General features: G+C 38.9%; 1 protein-coding gene across 1 annotated transcript in view; it reads right to left on the reverse strand.

The window, feature by feature from the left end:
- LOC309590347 (uncharacterized protein) overlaps nucleotides 1-13500 on the reverse strand; it is a gene marked incomplete at both ends in the record, with an annotated part of 36853 nt that extends 23353 nt beyond the window's left edge. The window contains 13 exons of the mRNA XM_082311466.1: nucleotides 397-465; nucleotides 2395-2463; nucleotides 3148-3216; nucleotides 4505-4558; nucleotides 5203-5247; nucleotides 5899-5943; nucleotides 6235-6261; nucleotides 7131-7175; nucleotides 7478-7531; nucleotides 8716-8775; nucleotides 10250-10270; nucleotides 11976-12544; nucleotides 13344-13500. Of these exons, the coding sequence (XP_082167592.1) occupies nucleotides 397-465; nucleotides 2395-2463; nucleotides 3148-3216; nucleotides 4505-4558; nucleotides 5203-5247; nucleotides 5899-5943; nucleotides 6235-6261; nucleotides 7131-7175; nucleotides 7478-7531; nucleotides 8716-8775; nucleotides 10250-10270; nucleotides 11976-12544; nucleotides 13344-13500 (1284 nt within the window). The remainder of the gene's footprint in view (nucleotides 1-396; nucleotides 466-2394; nucleotides 2464-3147; nucleotides 3217-4504; nucleotides 4559-5202; nucleotides 5248-5898; nucleotides 5944-6234; nucleotides 6262-7130; nucleotides 7176-7477; nucleotides 7532-8715; nucleotides 8776-10249; nucleotides 10271-11975; nucleotides 12545-13343) is intronic.
- Between the last annotated feature and the right edge of the window lie 8538 nt (nucleotides 13501-22038).

Here is a 22038-nt window from a genome sequence, read left to right on the forward strand (position 1 = left end):
GTGACAGCAAAGATCTCCATATATAAGAATTTAGAAAAAAGCAACAACAAAAAGCTAAATTTTTCATCTAGGAATCGCTTTTATAATATTTTATTTAAAGTCAGATGCTCGAGGCTGTTTTAAAATTATAGCTGGAATTCCTTCCAGGCTTAGATGCCACAAATCAAGTGTCAGGTGAATTAAATATTGGGTTTACAGGCCCCAAAGGCTAGTTGTGCCTAGAAGTCATGTTTGGACCAACTGAATTCTATGAAAATATATCGGGTTAATTGATGCTAAATTTTAATATTAATTTACAAGCTACTTTCTCAGATTCCCGTGTCTGCTATGGACTTGTTTTGGCATGCACTCATTTAATGGTGCTGCTCTGGTCTTAAAACCCTTTGACTGCTGTACCTTTGCTCCTGGAAGCCCTTCTCCTGGTGAACCTCTTTCTCCTTGAACACCTTGTGGTCCTTGAGGCCCCTGTTAACACAAGTTTAAAATGGCCTAGAATATGTATTAATCACTCAAATCCACAGCAACATGTTCTATGTCATTGTCGGTTTTAAGCACGTCTTTAAATGTTGGTGTAGTTATAACCTGTTAAAAATAATACAGTAATACGATATCCACATTGAATAAATGATGAGCATTCTGGCCTGCAGCAATAACAAGGCAGACAGTTTTACTTTTCTGGTTACTTATGAATCACAGGTTATGTAGCTGAAATTCCTATTCCTTATACTTCTGAAATCTTCACTCCCTAAACTTTAGTTTGGCTTACAAATTGTTACTAATCCTTATTAATGTATCAGTTTCATCATGAGAGACAGGGAGAACCAGATTAAAGACCAGGCAGAATAGTACTGAAGAAGATGTAGCTGTAGAGAGATTTGACTGTAATTGATGAAGAGAATAATGGCATGCCCTTCTCTTTTTTGAAAGCAGATCTGATAGGAGCACAAGGGGCAAGTAAGACAACTAAAACCTTTCACTAAATGCAAGTCCAAAACCTGTGCATATTGAGTCTGTTTCACAGTGTTTTCTGGCATCTGGTTTTTTTTTTTTTCCTGTGATTTATTCCTTGAGATTACACACACATCACAGAATCCTGGTAGATTTGGCTCTGCATAGCCTAAGTATGCTTCTGCTTCTTCTGCACAGAGCTTTAGAATTATGTCTAGTTCTTAGATCATTACAATACATTCAGCCATAAAAAGAAAACTCTTTTGAAGCAAATACATTTTAAAGTAAACTTTAAAAACACTTTTAGTATATTTTTAAAACTCAGAATCTCTTGTTATACCAGTACAGCTGTTGTGGCTAACAAAGGTGCACATCACAGGCACCTCTTCCCCCACAAAGTGGCTCTTCTCTCTATGCAGTTACTGAAGAGACTCAGGAAGCATTACTGCCCCACTTTGACTGACTGTCACCGCTGGCCTTATTAGTAATGCTCTTTTCTTTGGGCTCTTCAATGAGAACTCACTCCTCTCCAGTAGTGCATTTTCAAGCAGGTTTGAGATCAGACAGTTCAGTTACCAAGCCATCTCTCTGTTTTTCATGGGAGCACCTCTTTTGAAATGATTATTACAAATCTTTCCTTGTCACTGGGGAAAAGCTACTTGTGAAAAAACTGCACAAGATTTTCCTTGTGGTTGCACTAGGGGTCTTTCACCCAGGTGATGAGAACTGAATTTGAGTCTGCTGAATTGTAAATAGCTCAGTAAAAGGTGCTGTCTGACACTTGGGAAAAAAGCGACCATAAAATTGGTGAACTGATTTTCTGAATTACCACAAAGAGGTTGAGTTTACAACTACCAGGAGGAGGAAGGGAAGGAAAAGAAGGAATAGACTTCAGAGCCAAACCTACTATAAATTCTGAAAGTAAATTTTTTTTTTATTTCTCCCTCTGTTATCTTCAGTAAAGCTAATACTGGTCAAATTGTTACCTGGGACCACTTAGGCAATCTGAACGTCTTTATGAAGGTTGTTTAGGTATGACTGTTTCTAATGTTACAGTGGTTGAAATGGAGTCTCTCCCTCAAAGCCATGCTGATGTTAATGCTCTAATGATACTAAAAAGCAGTCAACTTTGAAGTTACCACATGTGAATTTTAATCTGTTGGGGAACAGATTATTTAAATATTTATGTGGTTTTGCATGAGGTGTTATTTTTTCATAGCTGTTTTGGAGACTAAGATAATTAGAAAAGTTAAGGAATTAGAAACATTTCCAGTTTATTGAGGGAAGTGAAAGTCAGACAATGTAATACGTATGAGAATGAGAACTAGCGGAAGAAAGAAAAGAGATGGTATCATTTAACACACGTATATCCCCTTTAACAGGGAATCACGGAGAATTTTTCCTTTCTGTCCTGCTTCCCTCTCACCAAATAAAAAATAGACATACCGTAAGTCCTGGCTCACCAACTCCAGGTGGCCCAACAGGGCCCGGTCTTCCTGTCAAACCGGTGTCACCCTTCAAACAAAGATGTATTTTGAAAATGCCTGATTTAGGTATTTGTATGTGTGCAGCATGTAACAACTCATCAGACATTCTGTACTTGAAATATGTGATGTAGGAGAATACAGGAATGGCAGAGAAAATCTGAGTGTCCTCAGAGTCATACAGCATGCAAGGCCCAACAGCCATTGAACTGGTGCAGTTTCACAGCATTAGGGGACAGCCTCAATTCTGCATTTGAGAGAAGACAACGTTGAATCTAAAAGGTTAATTATTCACATCATATTCCTAGTACATTATGTATCACTTATTGTCCTTTTCCAAGAAGTCAGTATTTCTGTCATAGTGTTTCTGTTTTCTTTATGCTAGTCATCCAAAACAACAAGGCTGTTTTTCACAGGATAATTTTTGTTTAACACTATGTATGCATTTTTACTCAGCCATACACTGCTTGGATTGAGTTATGATGTCAAGCGTAAGAACTACTGTAAAAAGGTCCTTTAAAGTACATACTTAAAATGTACTTTTTTTTTTTCTAAACAGTTTTGATCAACATACAAAATACCTTTCCAGTACCATAAAAACAGCATTTGGGGCCTTGAAGTTTCTCATGTACCAGCAAGTATATTATCTTAGCTGTCTCGGTCTTTGTTCTTATCCTACAATACATGTAATACAGAACATGAGAGATGCTTGTACCTTTGGGCCTGGCAGTCCTATTCCAGTCTCTCCAGGCAAGCCAGGTGGCCCAGGGAGACCTCTTTCACCCTTTTCAAAGAATGAAAAAGAAACAATTCTGCTTATAAATTGGTGTCTAGGGAAATCAGTTTAACTCAGTTTGTAAGTTCATTTTTTGTACATCCTGAATTTCAGCCCATTGGGATTGTTTTACAGAGTACTTCATCTGTTCACCCTTTCAATGCTTCAAAATTCCCTTTACTGAGAGTGTAGATATTTCCTGTACAAAGTGATACCAGATTAAACAAAAGGAAAAATGTTTCGTTTCATGTGGGATATGAGAGTTTTGACACCCAACTGCTCTATGCGTCACTGTTGGCCAGCAGGCACTCTAAATATTGCGTAAAGGAGATATCAAGAGAGATATCAAAAGAGATAATGTCATTTATAAACTTATTTTCAAGTTTTTCTCCATAACAATATTCCTTTCAGTAGCTGAAGAACCCATTAGCCTTGGCTGAATTACTCAGTTTAAGGTTTTTCTGAGAAGCAAAGTGTAACTGTGGTCTCTCTTAATGAAGTTAAAAAGTTTCCATAATTGTCTATAATATCCAGTGATATTTGCATCTTTCATTAAACTACTACGATAAAGATATCAAGTCATCACAGAACCACAGAATGAAGTAATCTTCATTGATATACCTGGAATTTACAATGGGGTAAGTGAGAATTAAACCCAGCAAATCTTAAGGATTTAATAAATGTAAATCATATGTTTTTCAAACAAACAAACAAAAAATATTTTATGTTTACAGAGGGGACTGGATCTTGCAGTGAAGCACTGGGTGATTTTTGTGGCTCACCTTCAGAGGGCCCACTGCACGACCGTGTCCTAAACTGCACTCATCCTCGTGACTTTCAGATATCTTCTGCTGAGCATCAGTAAACAGTGGGAATACTGATTTTGAACTATAGAATTCTTCTTAAGAATGTATAGTTTCAAGAGAAGAGTTTGTTTGAGATCCCAAACAGAATTCCTGCTTGGCACTTAGGGAAAAAATAGTCTTAAACTGAAAACTGAAGAAATGCAATGCTACACTGCTGCTGCTAAGTATTATTCTGTGATGCTGCTGTATTTTAACTGTTTGTGAGAAAAGACTGGAGTGTGATTTGGACCTGAATCCAATACAAAGAGCAAATGGAGACCTTTCTTAGGAACCTTGTAGAATACAAAGAGTATATGATTCGCTAGCAATGTCACATTAAACTGCATCCCCTACAAGAAGGGTATGGGGTATAAGGATAAAAGCATTATTGTTCTGAGGTTGTATTAATAACTTTCAACATTAAGAAAGAGAAGAAATAATGCAGTTCTTGCCTTTGATCCTTGCAGGCCTTCAGGCCCTTGATCTCCAGATTGTCCTTGTGGACCCTATTAAAACAGGAGTAGTTTTAATGAGATTTTTCAAGCTTTCAGAACAATGGCAGCTTGAAAAACAATCTAATTTGCTGTAGTCTGCATGAAAATATGAGTTACAAACATTTCAGAACTCAAGCTTTGCTTTCTGATGCATGTATAGATTCAGCTGCTCAACTCAGTTGGAGCTGGGTCTGGTAATCAGGGGAGAGAATTTGGCTCTCCCTTTATTTGCATACAATTAAAGGTAATCTATAGTCAAGATTTACTGAAACATCTATGATGGGCTAAGCTTGGCCTTTAGTCCAAGAGTATTGGGATGAACAGAGACAGAAGTGTTTCCGTGTACTTCTGTGAGATAATGAAATAGTTAAGACACTGAATGGGAAATGAATGATTTTGTTTTTTATGGAACTGTATTTGCTGTGGTCTTTGAGACTGAATGAATTATAAGGATGACTTATTTGTCTAGACTGCTCCTCCAAATTCTTGTTAATTTTCCTGTTTAAGAAAATAGATTTTAGATGCCTTGAACTCAGCAACTCAATGATTCCATGACGGTTGTGGTATGATACTATTTCAGAGCTTTGAATCCCAGGGAATGAGGTATTGTTGTTTTTATAGTTTCTTTCTTTCTTCTTTTTTTTTTTTTTTTTTACCTGTAGCCCTCTTGTTCCTCTGGGGCCTACTGGACCTTCAGGACCCTGAAAGGCAAGTGAAAAAAAGGATACATTTATGTGTATTTAGATTTGGTCAGAATCACTTTTAGATAACTTTTTACTAAGGTATCTTATTTAGATATCTTTATATTAAAATAAAAAATAAAATCAAGAGAAGCTCAGTAGCCAGCATGGAGTAGTGAATAAATATTTTTTAAAAAGGACTGTGGTAATCAGAATACAGAGTAAGAATAAACAGAGTTAATTATCAAGGACGAGTAATCCAGGATTAAACTCTGTTTGTTTCATTTAAAATATTCACAGCAATTATACACCAAATCTTGAAGATCGGTGTTAGAAACCTTGATTTCATTTTCACCTCTCATTCCCTTTGCTTACTACTTCAAGCCTTTGGCCTCTGTTAAAGTCAAGTGGAGTTTTACCATTGTTATGAACAGACTTAGGCTTGGGCCTTAAGAGGAATCACATGAAAATATAAAAGGAGCTGGGAAAGTTACTGAAAATAGTATCCTTGCTCACTTTCATTTTTTTAACAACTGTCAGTTGTTCATTTCCCTCAGCCTTAGAATTAATACTTGCCTTAAATCTATCACCATGGTTGTTACTCAGGGAATTGTAGTTTTTCTGTATTTTAACTGTGTTTCCTGAAAGCATAACAACTTTGTGGCTACTTACTCTGTCTCCTTTTATCCCTGGGATTCCACATTCACCTCTTTCACCCTGGAAAAGAACAAAAATAAATATTTATGATGTATATGGAACACATCATCCTTATTCTTTGGGTTCTTTAGTTGAAAACCTAAATGTTATTCTGTTCATGACATATTATAGCAATTGTACTGTAAGTTCATTGGGGAAAGGACACATCTTCTATTAGAGCTTGTGCAGCAGCTGGTAAGATGATGTTATTTTTCATTACCAGTATTTATAAGAAATATGGCACTATAAAAAATAAATAATAATAACATCAAATATCTATACGTAAGCAGAAGTACTGACTAAAATTAGTACCTTCTCTCCTTTATATCCAGATTTCCCCTGGGAAAATAAAAAAGCAAAGCAGGTTGTGAGGATATATAACCCCAATGCAAGAATGTGAGTATTGGCACTATTAACATTCTACTCTCTCTAGAAAAGCAGCATTTCAGGTTATAATGAACAATTACGCAGAAAAGGTGATCTCTGATAAACATGGCAATATGACTCTAAATACTGCACCTACTGGTCATGATAGATGCTGTTCTATGTGCGAACAAATCTTATGAAAGTGTCATTTTAGACTCGGATTTTGATGATATAAAAGCAGAACAAGTAGAGTTCATATTTCCATCTTAGTGAGAAATATGCTAAAATAAAAAAGCAAGGAGGAAGTCACTAATTGAAAAGGTTGTACCGTAAAATAAGAAAATATAAAGTAGAGTGATTCACATGTGAATGAATCAGAGGTAAGCCCTAAGAGGCTGGTCCTACAGTTACTTCCTATATGTATTTCATTCAGCTTTTTAATTGCTATTACACACTGGATCCTTTATTTGCCAAATGAAAAATTTATACTGACCCTTAAACATGCAGGTAGAGTGTCAATTTCTGTAATGTTCTTAGATCATATCAGAGATATGATATCAGATCATATCATGTTCTTATCATATCAGAGCTTTTCACACTTTTTAGGAGGGACTATGTATTTTTAGACAGTATTTTCTAGATCACTCTTATAATAGGGAATTATTCCATTTCTTTAAGCAATGATAATGTTTTAAGTTCTTCTAGTGTTAATGAATCATTAGCTGGTAAACCAAAGTTGAAATTTGGTATTATAATTTAAAAAAAAAAAGAAAAAAAAGTGGTGTTTTGCCTTGAAGGAACACTGCTTATTGGAGAAGAAGGGAAAAAAATTCTTTTTTTACCTCTATTCCATCTCGTCCTGGGATTCCATTAAGACCTGGCTCCCCCTATGAATAATCCAACATCAAGATTAGTGAAATCAGGATGAGATAGTATTGTCCTGATTATCTGAGCAGATATCTCAGTGCACTACAGGAAGCATACCAGCTCCCTCTTTTTAAACTCTGATGATTTTATATGTTAGATATAAGATTTTAATTTGTAAAGAATCGTAGTCTTTACTACAGGAAAAGGGGATAGATGAAGTTTACGAAATTCACAGGTGGAAAGTACATGGGCACTATTAAGATAGTGTTTTCATGTTAATGAAGTACCAAATCTTTCTCCTAAATCTGAAAAATCAGATCACCTTTGCTCCTTTCAGGCCTGGAGCTCCATCATCCCCAGTGCGACCCTTTTTACCCTGAAAACAACAAAATAAAATTCTTATAATATATGTTAGTCAAATAATTTTATTTTACAATATATACACTATTTTTTTATATTTAGGATATTTCCTTCCTATAGATTTATTTTTAAAAATCTCTGCATTTACCATAACCTTGAAATTGAATTTCTGGGAGCAGCCATTTTTCTTTTTTTTCTTCATCGTAAACAAAAACTGTTCAGGTCTCCTCTGAAGGTAAGAGTTGATCAGATGTTTTTGTAGCTACCCAGCTTTCCAAGTGGGTGTTTTGTTTTCTTTTGAACTCTTTGAGGTGTGTGCTTTTGTTTAAGAGGCGCTTGCACTCTCCAAGTAAAGACATCAAATAGTAACCTAAACAAAACTACTTTTTGCACACAAGAGGCTACATTTTCAATTAAAGTGTGCTGTACCATGCAGGATAAAACCGGTGTGTATTTCTGTTTATGTACGTATAGGATGTTCAGGTCAAAAGGATGAGGATGGGCAGATCTCTAGGGTTCTGTTTCAAACTCTGACACTGTCCCTTCACCTTGAGCAAGGGCTAGAAGGTACTATGGTGTTTTAGTTCAATGTTCAGGATATAATATCAGACCATTCAACTCTGAGAGTTCTTTCTGAAACATAAACCCTGCAGTTTAGATCACAAAACCTTGTATGAAGCAATCCTGAGATTTGCTTAGGGGTTCTAGTTGTAAGACTGTTCTGAAAGAAGTCCAGTCTATTTTACCCTCTTCACAAATCTCTTGTCTCAGTTGTTCCTAATGCTTCAGCCTCTTGCTCTCTCTCTTGCTTTCAGAGAACTTTTCAGATATTAATGTTTGATTTGGGGCTAGTTAGATCCACCTGATCTGGTTGTCTGATTGTAACAGGTGAATTATTGTTCCACACAGGAAAGTTGCTCCTTCCTGCCTTTTAAACTGCTGTGGCTAAAAGGAGAGCCTCACCACATCACACTATTCTTTTTTCAGAGAGAGAGTCTCATGGCATTCTCAGGTCTCTCCGTACATTTCCTACTGGTGTGACATTTCCATGCATTGTAACTATGGAGGACCATGTACTGAACCTTGAACTTCTGTTGTCTCAGGATCTGGGTTCACATAATTTCCTAAAAAAATTCAAACAATGAAATAAATCTTGATTTATACTATATATCAGTTACTTGAGAAATGACAGCTACTTACAGCAGGGCCAGGAAGGCCTCTTTCCCCCTTCTCACAGTTACACGTGGCAGCCTGGGGACACTTTGAATGAAAACAGTCCAAATCAACATATTTTAGTAGAAGAGAGAGAAAACACATGAACATTGCTTTTAAGTTACTCTATGGCTAGTCTGAGTACACCAGTAATGACCAGAAGCCAGTTATATTTAAATGTTTTGCAGAAATCTTTTAACTGTCAGTTTACCACTCATAGGAATGTGGTCTCCTACACTCCATCCAAAAATCCATGTCGTTCCTACTCCTGAAATTTCAATCATCTTGATAATGGCTTTACCTCCAAACTCTTCACAAGGTCAGTTTATTGGTATGCTGTGTCTATGATTGTAGATTTGTTTTGATTACTAGTCACTGTAGAGATAGCCAAGGCAATGGGATAAGAAAGCATCTTATATCCTTTTTCCACCTTATTCCACTACATGTAGGATAGATCATAGTTTAGCTCTAGCTTGATCTATAAACAAAATATGTTATGGATGTATATTTTTATCTAGTTAATGCAATTCATTATAATCGTTTCTAATCTTTCTTTTTCTTGTCATCTCTACCATCGTGTGTCCCAGTCAGACATCATTATGGTCTGTAGTTGTGTGATTTTTAGGATCTTTTTGAAACTTTAAAACTATTATATAATACCAGATTATTACAGATACAGGGGTTATTTTTGGAGAAGGACTAAGGAATGTTGTTTTTATTTTTGGTTTTATTATTTATTAAACCTCCACTCAGCTTGGAGATGTCTAGAAGTGAAGGGTTTAAATATAATTTTTATCTGAATATCCCAATTAGTAACAATATGTTTTCCAAGGATAACATTGAATGTCTTACTACTTCAGGGTTTACTTTGACAGAGAAAAATCAACATGCCAGTGGAAATGAGTGAAAAATAAAATGCTTCAAGTTTTGCAAATACTCCTAATATTTAGAAGTTTCCTTGAGCTGCTCATGAGAACAGTCTTTGCCCGAGATAACTGCACCTTAAGTAGGACTAACGTCTTTAAAAGGAAAGCTAACTTTATTCCCCCCAAAATGGCAGCCAGACCTACCAATGCCTGCAGTCAGGGTGACACAGTGTGGACAAACTGGAAAAGTGCAATGACGGAACTTTGTTCGAGTTCCTTCCTTTTTTTAAACTCTGTTACATAGGAAGAGCATTAAGGGCTAGAACTGCACCACATTCAGCTCTGTGTCATGTTTTCTTATCCACTGAGTCTGTTGGATGACGTGCCGAGATGTATCAGCAAATTCTTGCTAACCTGAATACTCACACATTGCTCTTTTTCAACTTCGAAAATAAGGAGGGAAAGTAAATGACATTAGGATAGCAAATTAAAGTTCTGTCCTGCAAATACAAAAGCATGTTTTACTTGAAGGCAATCCCATTAGACTCAATATTTAACCAACTTCCCGAGTGATCAGTTTTCTTGAATTATGTTCCCATATAATTGTAAATGGCTATATGAAGCAGTACTTCTGTACAGGAAAAAAAAATACTTACCTCTTCCTCAGACAGATCTTTCTGTAAAGACAGATATTCAAAACAACATTAGAAACTTAAAGTCATAATCCAGCTCTACAGGAAGGCCACTGAAAGATGTTAAAATTAATTGCTTCAGCAGCTAGTTAATTAAATTATGCAATTAACATATTAACTAACTTTAATTAAGTTTTAATTTCTGAGAAACATTCTACCAATCCCTCCATTCTAAAAAATAATGTAAATAATTTCAATTCCTAATATAGATTGTTGACTGCACAAATCACTGACTCTTCTTGTCCATCCATAACTTGCTAAAATTACAATGGTAAACAGAGCTAAATCAACATAGTTAGCTAGGTATATGGGAACAATGCACCCAGAAACTACAGTGTTTCCAAAGTGCTGAATAGCAGCAGCTCTCCAGTAGGAGTGAATGATACATACTTCACACTTGAGAAAATCAGAAGCTCTTCTATGCGTACTGTTAGGCACACACAAAATGAGAACCGTAAGAACACCTTAGAAAAGATTTGACTTTGACAGTGATCACATGAAGTTATCATCATCGAATTAGCTCTGTTATTTTTTAGAAGATCTCTACAGCTGAAACACCCACATACAATGCATTCCTCCCACTTTTCACAACCGATGTAGTCTCTTGAGAGGACATAAATGTGTTGATGAGCAGCAATGCAATACGCATCACTAAATTCACATGTATGCACATATAATTATGCCAAAGCCATTATTTAAACCAGACAGCATCTGTGTTCTCAAAAGAAGGCACCAGAGGACGGCTGCCTGTTTGGAACAGGTAAAATAAAGTGTGTTTAGTCACTGGGGAGGTGGTTGCTGTGATACAGAAAGCAGTGGTAATACCAGAGAAGATGGAAAGGGTGATATGCAGGGAAACCCAATGCAGAGTGGCAGGCTGTCAAAGTGAAGGACAGACAGACAGGAAGGCCAGCTTGTGTACATGCTCTAGGCCTGTATGAGATTACTTAGATGTCAGTTTCACTGCAGAAGTCTCCTTGTTCTTATTCGTATTTCTATTTTATATCTCTCTGCATGCTCAGATCAGGAATTCATCTGCAGCTTGTGTCACCAGATTTATAGGCTAGAGGATGGCTCTATTCTCCATACTTGGCAGGGAATGTTTTTTATAAATTAAGTTCACATGAACAAAAGAGGTGCCCAAGAAAAACTTGAAGCTCAATTTACACATTTCCTCTTGATTATGTGGTAGGTTTTCCATGGAAATTTAAAGATGCCTATGGACAAGTTCAGATTTTATCTAAGTTGACATATCTCCATTAAGGTCTACAAATTTATTTTCACTTCTGCAAGAGCTGCATCTTTTTTAGTACAAAATGCAATGTCACATTTGTACTTGCTACAGAAGAAAGCACCAGGATGTCAAAAATTGGTGTTTTTTTTTTTAAGAAAGGAGGCTTAAAATACCTTTCCTAGGAGGAAAAACAGAGATAAAAATAACTTCACAACAGGTCTCTTTAAGTCTAATTCAGTTTCCAACCTCAAATATTTTGGCTGGCAAGATCTGAATGGTGGGGAGAGAAAGGAAACCTGTACTTTGGCACAGTAGTCTTCTTATTAATAAAGTGGGCCGCTTTAACATATAAAAAGTACAGGTTTCTTCAATAGCATAAACGTTTCAAAATATTGGAAATAAGACCATTTTTTACATATGTTCCTATAACTATTTCAAATTCTTTCTCATACATACCATTTCTTTGAGAATCTTCTCCACAGTTTCTTTCTCCTGGAGGTTGAAAACAAACCTGGATGCTGGGACGCTGGCCAGGAGCCGGAGCTTGGCAGCATTGCTGACCTCCTCAGCCACTCTGGTCATTCCCATTGTGAAAAATACAATTCCTTGGTGTTTAGCATCAGCTGTAGCTGCAAAAATATCTGGGTTTCTTGGATGGTCCACTCCATCGGTGAAGAGCACAGCTACTTTCACACTACCCGGAGTCCCTTCAGTCATGTAGAGTTGTGTGAGGTTAGTTATAGCATAAGTTGTGTAGGTGCCATGGCCTATGTAGGTGATGGGAGCAATGTGGGATTTGAATGCTTCAGGACCTTTCCAGTCATGGAAAGTTTGCTCTATGAAAACGGTGCTGCTGTACTGAAGTAAGGCCATCCTCCAGCTAAGGGTACGTCCAGAACTAAGCTGCAGACTTTTCATTCTGTCTACTGTTTCCAGTACAAATTTTTTCTGCTGTTCATGATTATAGTACTTAGCACTTTCGGAGCTGTCCAGTATAAAAGCAATTTCCAGAATGCAGTCTTCATCTAGAATAAATAGGTAGGTAGGTGAGTAGAGTGATTTCATACTAAATCTCGTTCTACCCTTACCCTTACATGTATTTTAGGCTTCAAAAGTGGGAGTGCAATTATGGAAATTTTTGAAAACGTCTGTGATCACAAGCGTGAGACCCTCATGAAGATAGAGCATAAAGAGGCTGAGGAATTTGCTCCAGAACAGATGCCCCACAGAATAAGAAACTGAAGGTGAGGTGATGTTATGTAGTATGAAATGAGGAATGTTGTAGTGGTTTTATACATTCATTCTGTCCTCTTGCCTGGTATTTCACTGAATATCCTACCAGGATGGGGACCAGGAAGGTGGAAGTCACCTACAGGAAAATGAGTCTTACTGAATAAGACACTGGAATGTGATTTGACAGAGCTAGATTTTGTCCCTGGTACCGACACTCGCATCCAGTTACATAAAAATTTCCAAAAGTAGGATCTGCAGAGTATTAATTTTCTGAACTACTGATGACATTACTTCTATAGAAATACAGTTAAATGGGCTATTATTCTTGTTGTGACAGTAACAGGCTATCAATCAGCCATATCATAAAAAAGCCTAGAAGTAATCTCCTTTTCTGAAATACACAAAAGGGGAGGGAAAAGATGGGAGTAAAAAGATAAAAGTGCAAAAATAAGGCATGTGAAAATGTAGGATGAGGCAAGCCTGGCTGATTATAAGCAACATCTTAGAGGAAAAGTTAGCCACGTAGTTCAGAATTCAAATAAATGAATCAGGGAAAAAAACCCACACCTGTTTTAAAATGACAATATTCACCTTGATCACTTGGGCTGGGATATTTTTCTACAGTATTTGACAGAATGTGTTTAGGTTTTGGTCTTCTCAATCCGTATCTTTTTCCTTCCCTGAGATTTTCTGCTAAAAACTCATGGTGTTCAAGTATCCACAAAAGCCACCAGAATCTGAAGAACATCATTTGTTTGGTTTCTGTTTCCTAAACAACACAAATAATAACACAGAACTACAGCAGTATGAGGACAATAAAACATTATTCAATTTTGCTTCAACAGGTTGCTTAGCAGACTGTATTTTAAAATACAGTCCCTAAAAACGAGCTGATTTTATTTTCTTTTGGTAAGATATTCTCCGAAATACATAATAAAATAATAAACAGAGACATACTGGAGTGGTTTTTAAGCATAGTGCATACAGTTCTAGCACGTGACAAACTGGAGACAGACATTTTACAAACATACTTCAGTTCTCTGTCACTGTCTGGTAGTATTTGTACAACCAGCACTTCTCAGAAACCTTAACCTTGGCTCTACCCATGTGGATGCAGTGTGAATCTCAAGTGTAATTCACAGGGGTGTTTTTTTTCAAACCTGCTTTTTCCAGAGCTGGCATGGAGAGGAGGAGGTACAGAGGCAGACCCGAGTTTTCCCCTGTTCTCTTTACTTAAGAACTGAGGGTCATGCGTACTTCTCCTTGCTATCACAGCCCCCCGGTCCTCAGCAGTCCTACAGAGTCATGGCCTGAGGGTGCTGTCCAGGCATGAATGTACGTGCTGTGCAACCCTGGGGACATGTGGGCCCAGACTGCTGAGCCCAGGCTCGACAGCTACCTATCAACAGGACGTTTTCCTTCTGCAGGAACCGGAGCTTTTTGTCCTGGGCTCACAGACACACCTGGAGTTCACAGGCTGCTCAGGTACTGACAAGTCAGTCTTGCCCCACTTCGGTTTCATTGTCATCTCCCTGCAAGCTCTCCCCAGGAAGGCAAAACGCATAGCAAAAGGGCAGCTCAGTGGCAAGAATGAATCTGCCAGGACTGACCATCTCACAAAAGTCCCTAACACAGCCATGTCTGCAGGGTTTCTCAGCTCCTGCTAGTTCAGGGCAGGAATTCTGGTGCCCACAGACACAGAGAGGGCAGGGGTCCTTACCTCGATGTTCCTAAGCAAAAGGCAGGATGCTGCCCTGGGCTCGCTGGCAGCTGCGTTGTCCTCCCTGTGCTGGATGCTCTGTGAGGAAAGGAGGGAGAAGTGGGGCTGCAAGCTCCTGTGAGAATCGGTGTCATGTGTCAGGAGGGGCCAGGAGACAGAGACAGGAGAAAGGGGAAGAACAGCAATCCTGGCTCCCCCTTCTCGGCACCCACCCACTCCTCTCCTCCTCCCCAGGCTATGCACACGCATCCTAGGTTTAGTCCCCCACAGCCATTTCCACACGTAAATCCTCATCCATACTTGCACATGTGTGGAAGAGGACTGTTCTCACCCCAGCACACTTCCATACACACCAGCCCAGTCGTGTTCACTCTCTTCTCCCATCACTACCACACACCTTTCACCCCCATACTTCTGCACATCTCTCATGCTTTGGCAAGGCAGCTTTTGGTACTGGGCATCATGTTTTCAACATCACAGCAGCCCCTGTCTGTAGGATCCCTTTCAGACCTAAATGAATCTCCTCATAATGAGGGATTCCTGTTACTGCTGTAGTAGAAAGATATCTACTGTCCCATGGATTGGGCCAACTGAAATTTCAGTTGCTGGTGAGATTGCCCAGTGTGAGCAGGTCAAAAAAGACAGACCAGTCTGAAAGCCGTACAGTTTCTCCAGGCTTGTCTGCCACACCTATCTTTTCAAAGACTCTAATAGTTAGAGAACAAGGACTGATGCATAATATGATGCCTTCAAAACCTAAGTTAGGTGGCTATGGATCCTGAAGGCTATCTCTTTTACTAGTGATTGCAGCTTGTCACTTAATTCTTCAAATATCCTCAGAAAGCTTTTGCATTACAAACGAACATATTAAACAAGTAGCTCTTTTCCACAGAAATACATACCTTTTTTTTTTCTGTGGACCCATCATTTTCCACCTACATGCACACAAAGAGGACCCAATGCTAACTGCTGTCCTCCTTTCCATCTTAAGTGTCCACCAACTCAGCCCATTAATGACAGTCATGGCCAAGGAGGCTGAGGGGATTGTGGGGAAAGGATGCAGCTTTGGCTCCAAACTAAATAGGTGGGAGGGACTGGTAGGACAACGCAGCTGGATGCTGAAGCCATTTGCTATAGTTCTAACCCTGTTTTCTGTTTTCCATCTTTGCCAATAATTAGTGCTAAATTGGTGAACTAGGATGGCTGAAGTGCAACTCTACGTATTGTATGGCTGCTCATCCTTACCTAAGCTGAAAATAGCTCAGACAGAGCTATTTGTGCTACAGTTACAGCTAAGAAAGAATCTTCTTTCTAGGCTGGAAAGAATTTATGTTTATTTCTCTTCAGCCACTTTTATTTTTCCATGCTTACACTGACATATTTAGATTTTGATTAAGGCAAAGAATGAAAAAGCAATTTTTTGCCCTTTAGGGAATACAAATAATATGGTGTTTAACTGAAATAGATATAATAAATCTCACATAAACCCTAAATCTTACTGAGAAAAAAATCTAATTCTAGCAAGAAAAAGCATGTTAACTATGGTTGGGATTGCGTGCCTCCTATAAGAAAAACATTGTCATTCTTTCATTTTCACTGCTAATTCCTACCTTAAAACATAGCTGGCAAATAATTTCTTAATTAAGTAACTATTCTGCTTGTATGTTTAGTAGCAAGTTCTTGGCTTCAGGATATTTCCTTTTATTAATGAGTGATGTTTACCCTCAGGACAAATTTTTCTTTTCTTTTTTTTTTGTCCAGGTGCAACTTTAAAAGTTTAGTGGGGCCTCCACATTTTTATACCTGTTTGCGTGGGATGCATGGTATTATTCTGTCCAGAATTCCAGGTATGCGACATACCATACAGTACACTTCTCAACTTGCAGTCTTCTGAATTTGCGATGTTCTCAATACCTGCACTATTCTTATGGTGACAGTTTATCAAAACCTACACGATACAAATGTAAAATATGTATGCATTGATGCATCTGAGATAACTCTTAAAAATAAAAATTAACAGCAATCTTTCTTGCCTCATTTACTGCAAAGTTTACCAAGTGCTTATTTAAATTTTAATGGCATTACACTGTACGTATTTTTTAAATAGAATAAGTGCCTCAAAAGCTATGATTAGGAACATTCATGCTGTCATTTAAATGTTTTGAATTTACTGCTAGAATTCAATTTTTTTTTGTAAAGGAATAACAAAGTTTCATATTTTATCTTCAGGAATCTAGACATTGGATGCTTCAGCACACAATTAATTAAGTTTCTATTCACCTACTATTTAAACATATTTAAGTATCTTTGATGTCTCTGGGAGATGACACTACAGACTTGCGTACTTAGTTGACTAAGTTGGGCCCAGCTACCCCAGCTCACATATGCTTCCAACGTGACAGTAGCTGGCATTAAGATTGGTAATCTTTGCAGGAGTCAAAGACTGAAATGACTATAACGGCTATGTTACAATTGCACCAACTGAAGCTGAGGTCAAAAATATTGCTGCATATCCAGATCTTTGGATTTTTTCCATCACTGCTTGAAATCCCAGAGTTCTCAGCTGTCTGATCTCAGTATTTCAATCTGAGAAATGAGGCCTAACATTTTTTTCAAAGAATAAAGGGCTATTTAAGAGAGCTATTTAAAACCACAGCTAAAGAGACTATACTCAATCAAAGGAAATTCCTTATCATTTTAGAACCATGAGGGGAGATATCATGAAGAAAGATACACTCTTTCTGCAAGTGAATGTGTTTAAGCACTGTTAAGAAGGGAAACGAAAGTGATATGACACACCTTTGTCACTGCCATTACCATTCCATAGGTGGTGACAGCTTCAGAGCTACATGAGGTTGCAAGGCCACTTTGAAGGGACACTGAATGAAGAATTGGGGCTTAGAGATGCCAGTTGCTGTGGTGTAGCATGACCTTTTGTGTCAGCAACAGCCCTCACTATCACTTCCCAATGGGCAGAAGTAGCAGCAAGCCTGACTGTTCCAAACTCCTTTCCTGGTGCTCTCTTCTTGGTGTGTCCCTCCCCTCTGTGGGTACCTCTCTTGCAGCCTGGTCTGGCTCAACTGTGACCACTTCATCCGTTGTTTAGCAAAATTCAGTACATTGTTGAGAAGCCTTGAGTAATTTCTGTTAAGCTGGATTAACTAATGTCTTCTAGCATGATATCACGTCACTAGAATGTGACAGAGCCCTGACTAGTTCTTCAGCTGTCCAACAAGCCTGTAACAGGACTGGAGATGGAGTAATCATGAGCCAGCATAGCTGGCAAAATACCATCTGAGTATTTCTACATGCTAAAGGAATACTCAGCCACCAGGGAGGCAAGTTTTTGGGAGCAGCAGGAAGCAGACAGAACATGCTTCCTATTTTCCTCTGCTCTGATGGCAATTTTTTTGTCCCAAAGAGCTTGACATGATGCTTCTGAAATGTGTTTCCATTTTTTTGCCACCTCAATGTGAATAATGCACATATCTTGTCTGCTATGAACTGTTAAAAATAATACACACATTTCACACAATTTTCTTCTAGTGTTTCATGGCCTCAAGATAGTCTTGACCATTTAACCTGACTGCATCATGCTGTAATGGTATTATTTCAAGAGTATTTATTTCATTATACTACACATGTCAGTACATGACCAAAGTGCCCAGAAGAAACAAAAACCTACCTGACTTGAACTCGTAAAATAATGGAACCACACAATTTACAATATTTTGAATCCTGATATTAAAGAGCAGTGTTATAAAGAATGTGGTTCACAGTCCTGTAAGTTGTATCGCATGTGTGAATTTTAGGAAAAACAGTTCAAAAGTTCAAATACTCAAAGTAATTGAACAAGAAAATTTAAAAAATCAAAACTTTACTTCACTGAAGACTGTATCTGAAGAAGGATAAAATAGAAACCTGTATTTCACCTTCTGACTGCAAAACGTGTTTTAGTGGATTTGACAGCTCAGGATTCAGGCTGAATAGTCAGCTGAGTACGGTAAGTCTTGACAAATTGACTTGTATTTGCCAACTGTTGTGGCTGCAGTTTTAAATTTTTTTAATGTGGACCTATGTTCTGTGCTAAAACCTGATAGTTCTATATGAAAAATGATCTCTTAATGACACAGCCTTATAAAAACCTGTAATGAAATCTTGGCATGCACAAAGGTAGTGGCAGAACTGTTGATTCCAGTGAGGCCAGGATTTTGTCTTTGCTTTTTGGTACAAATCTTGAGCGTGTCATCTGACAGAGCTGATCAAAGCCAATCAGCTTTATTGTGTTTTCATCTAAACTCACTGTCACGGAAAATGCTGTAAGTCAAGTCTTTGATGGCAAAGAGTTACTCTTTGTGTAGCTCCCAACAAATGTTAATGATTCCTTGGGACTGGAGCGGTAAACATGGTCTTCTCTTTTGCGCCTGGTATGAACCTGGCTCTCCATTTCCCCCTTTTTTAATATTGCTCTTCTGCAACTTTTTTCAGGAGGTACAGCGAGAAAACTTTAATGAGGCATAGAAGGGAGGAGGCCGTCTTCAGTACTTTCCCATTTTATCTCTATACAATACAGCCAAAAGCTAACTCTGAGCATTTTGGTGGTAGGTAAATACTCATAATCTGTCTGTGTGTAATACCAATATATTAGCTTTTGCTTTGTTTTGAAGATATTTGCTTATTTCTACTTTTATTCTAATAGTTCTCCTTTCATTTTTAGTTTCCCTTACTAAGAGATATTTTCCACCTTACAGCCTAAGTATGTAAACATATCTATACATGAATAACAGTTATTTTCAAAAGTATTTGTGGCATTCAGCCTAGCAAGGGAATGAAAGCATATAAATAAAAGAGTACAGACACATTTTTCATATACTAAATATTTGACTGAACATTTGATGATGTTGAACATTTAACTAGATCAAGAATGCTCTCAAAATGAAAACTAAACCAAACCTTAAAGGTTTGATTTGCTACATTGGTGCCAAAGAAAATGTACTTAGACAAGTAATTATTTTGAATTTGTTGTTGCATCTCAGTGACTTCTTATTGTAAAGTGTGCTTTGCACAACTATTTTCTTCCACCTGCCTGATTTTCAACAGCATGATAACTGTAATTAGCAATACAAAACTCTTTTACACTGTACCTTTTAAATACAGTAATTACAATTTTCAAGAGTGGAAGCTCATATATTTTGATGGAGTTGCAGTAAAAAGCAGATGTTTTAATCTCACCTAGCACATTTAGAGAAGATATTGTCTGATAACTGGAAAAGGAATTACTCTGCTGGAAATGTATTTAGCAAGTTAAAACATGTTGCGCTATGTAGTACACAATATTTCGCAAATGAAAATGATAGAGATTTGGTAGAAAAAGTCAAGTTCCGTACAGTTATAAAGTTGTAATCCTTTTAGTATTGGGAATAGATTTTGTCTTTTGGAGAGGTGATTATTTATAGTGTTATAAAAAGACATTTATCTTACAACCATTGTTGTCAGTATAACTTTAAACTTGCATAAATGTCAGAATTTCCATCTTTTGACCTACAGATTTTTTAAAGGGTTTATAAAAGTATGCATTAGACTGAGCTCATAGCAGTAATTGTGCTAGTAAGCTAGCTCTCAGAGCCCTTAATGCACTAATAAGCCTTAATGGTCCTGACCAGCCTCCCCTTGTATCCCCACCCACACCCTTGCCTATGGGGTTGGGGGCTCTGTGTGAGCTCAGCCTGAGGCCGTCAGTCCTGGCCCTAGTGGTGCTGTGGGATGTTGGTCACTGGCTCTGTCACAGCCCTGTGTGCACATGCTGACCTGTGGCTGACGTCCCATCCCGCCCCGTCCCTGTAGAGGTGTCTGATGATACCCTGGGCTGGGGCTGCCCCCAGACTGCCCAGCTCCCTTGCTGGGGGCAGCGGGATGGGCCCCGGCTGAGAGGCCCCGCTCTGCTGTCCCGTTGGGGACCCCCGTGCCCCTGCCCTGGGGATGCAGCTGGCCATCGCTGCTCCTGACAGAGCTGGTGCCATTATTTCCAGCTTGGCACAAACGCTGGCCGCCATCTGAACGCCAGTGGGCATCCGTGGCTCCTCACAAACCCCTCAGCGAGCCCTGGGTGAACATCAGCCTTGTTACACAGCATTTGCTTGTGGCTAAACGCTACGCTGCTGGAGCCGGAGGTAGGTCTTCTCTCATAAACTAGCAAACCTCTGCCTCATTCACAGATTTTTAAAAAGGTGAGTATGTTTAAACATATGTTTGTAAATGAAAACTTGTAGAATGTAAACAGCATAGAGTTGCTTCTGCGGAGCGATGTTAGGAGGAGCTCTGATCTAGACACCCATTTTATAGGGTGTTGGAACAGCTGGTTGCTTTCGGTGTGCCTGTGGCAGGCTCCAGAGGTATGTTTTTACATGTAGGTACACATCAGCTGCAGAAGGAGTCCGCATTATGGCTTGCTGAGTGAAGAGCTTAATGAAATGCAATTATTATTGAATGGTATTGCACAGATACAACTGACAGCAGTAGGCAGTGTTTAATCCTGTCTATGCTTAAATATTTGGAACACCAAGCTAGCTGAATCTTGCCGTTTAGCCTTAAAAAAATGTCTTTAAGCTCAGTACCTGAGAGGCATTACAGAAGGTGGTTAAGAAGGTGGGTTAAGATGGGTGGGAATAAAATGAAACTTGGTAAATGCTAAATTGCATCAGACCTCGCAAGAAAAGCGAGCAGATGGGGCCGAGTTCAGGACTCGCCCTGTGGGACTGCGGTGCCGGGCGGGCGGCCGCCATGACCGGGCCGGGCGGGAGCGGCCCCGCGGGCCGCCCGAGGCGGCGGCCGGAGCAGTGCATGCCGGGAAGCGTAGTTTGCAGCCCCGCGGGGCGGGCGGGTGCGGCCTTTCCCCGCCGGCTCCGTGCTGACCGGCGGCGGGGGTTGCTCAGCGGCGGCGGCCGCTGGCTCGGCCTCGGCAGCTCTGCCCAAGAGGAAACAAAAATTTTTAAAAGGACAGTCTGGTTGCCTGTTGCCGCTAAGCTGGTACACAGAGCTGAAACTGCCGCGGCACCTTTGCATACACACGACTCCTCTTCTGAGGGCAAGCGGCTTGGCTCTTCTCAGCGGCTACTGTAAAGGCCTGAGTTTGGCAGGCAGAAGTCCATTTAACCTGAAAGGAAGGTTTTTCCAGGAGTGAAGACCATAAATAGTGTGAGGGAAAAAATGCCTAGTGGCTTTCTGCAGTAGAGACTTGGTTCATACTGCAGAGTTGACTTACTAAATTGCTTAAGCATCTGATCTAGCCATAAAATCGTCTGCAGGAGTGAAGGAACGCTGTCTGCAGTGTGAAGCTGAGGGAAGGAGGCTGTGTGTTTAAATGCTTAAATATTAACAACACTGGTGTAACATGTTCAGTGCTAGTATAGCAAGGATTTTTGTAGTGAAGTATTGGTTCCTTTAGGTAAGAATAATATTGAAGGGTATTAATAATTCTCTGTAAACATCTACAAGTCGAAATACATTCTGCTGTTATCCTTTGTATCTAGCCTAGCAAAAATCTAAGTAGACCTTTTTTCTGGCTCT

The sequence above is a fragment of the Platalea leucorodia genome (assembly GCF_965183815.1).
Source record: "Platalea leucorodia genome assembly, chromosome: 5".
Classification (NCBI taxonomy): Eukaryota; Metazoa; Chordata; class Aves; order Pelecaniformes; family Threskiornithidae; genus Platalea; species Platalea leucorodia.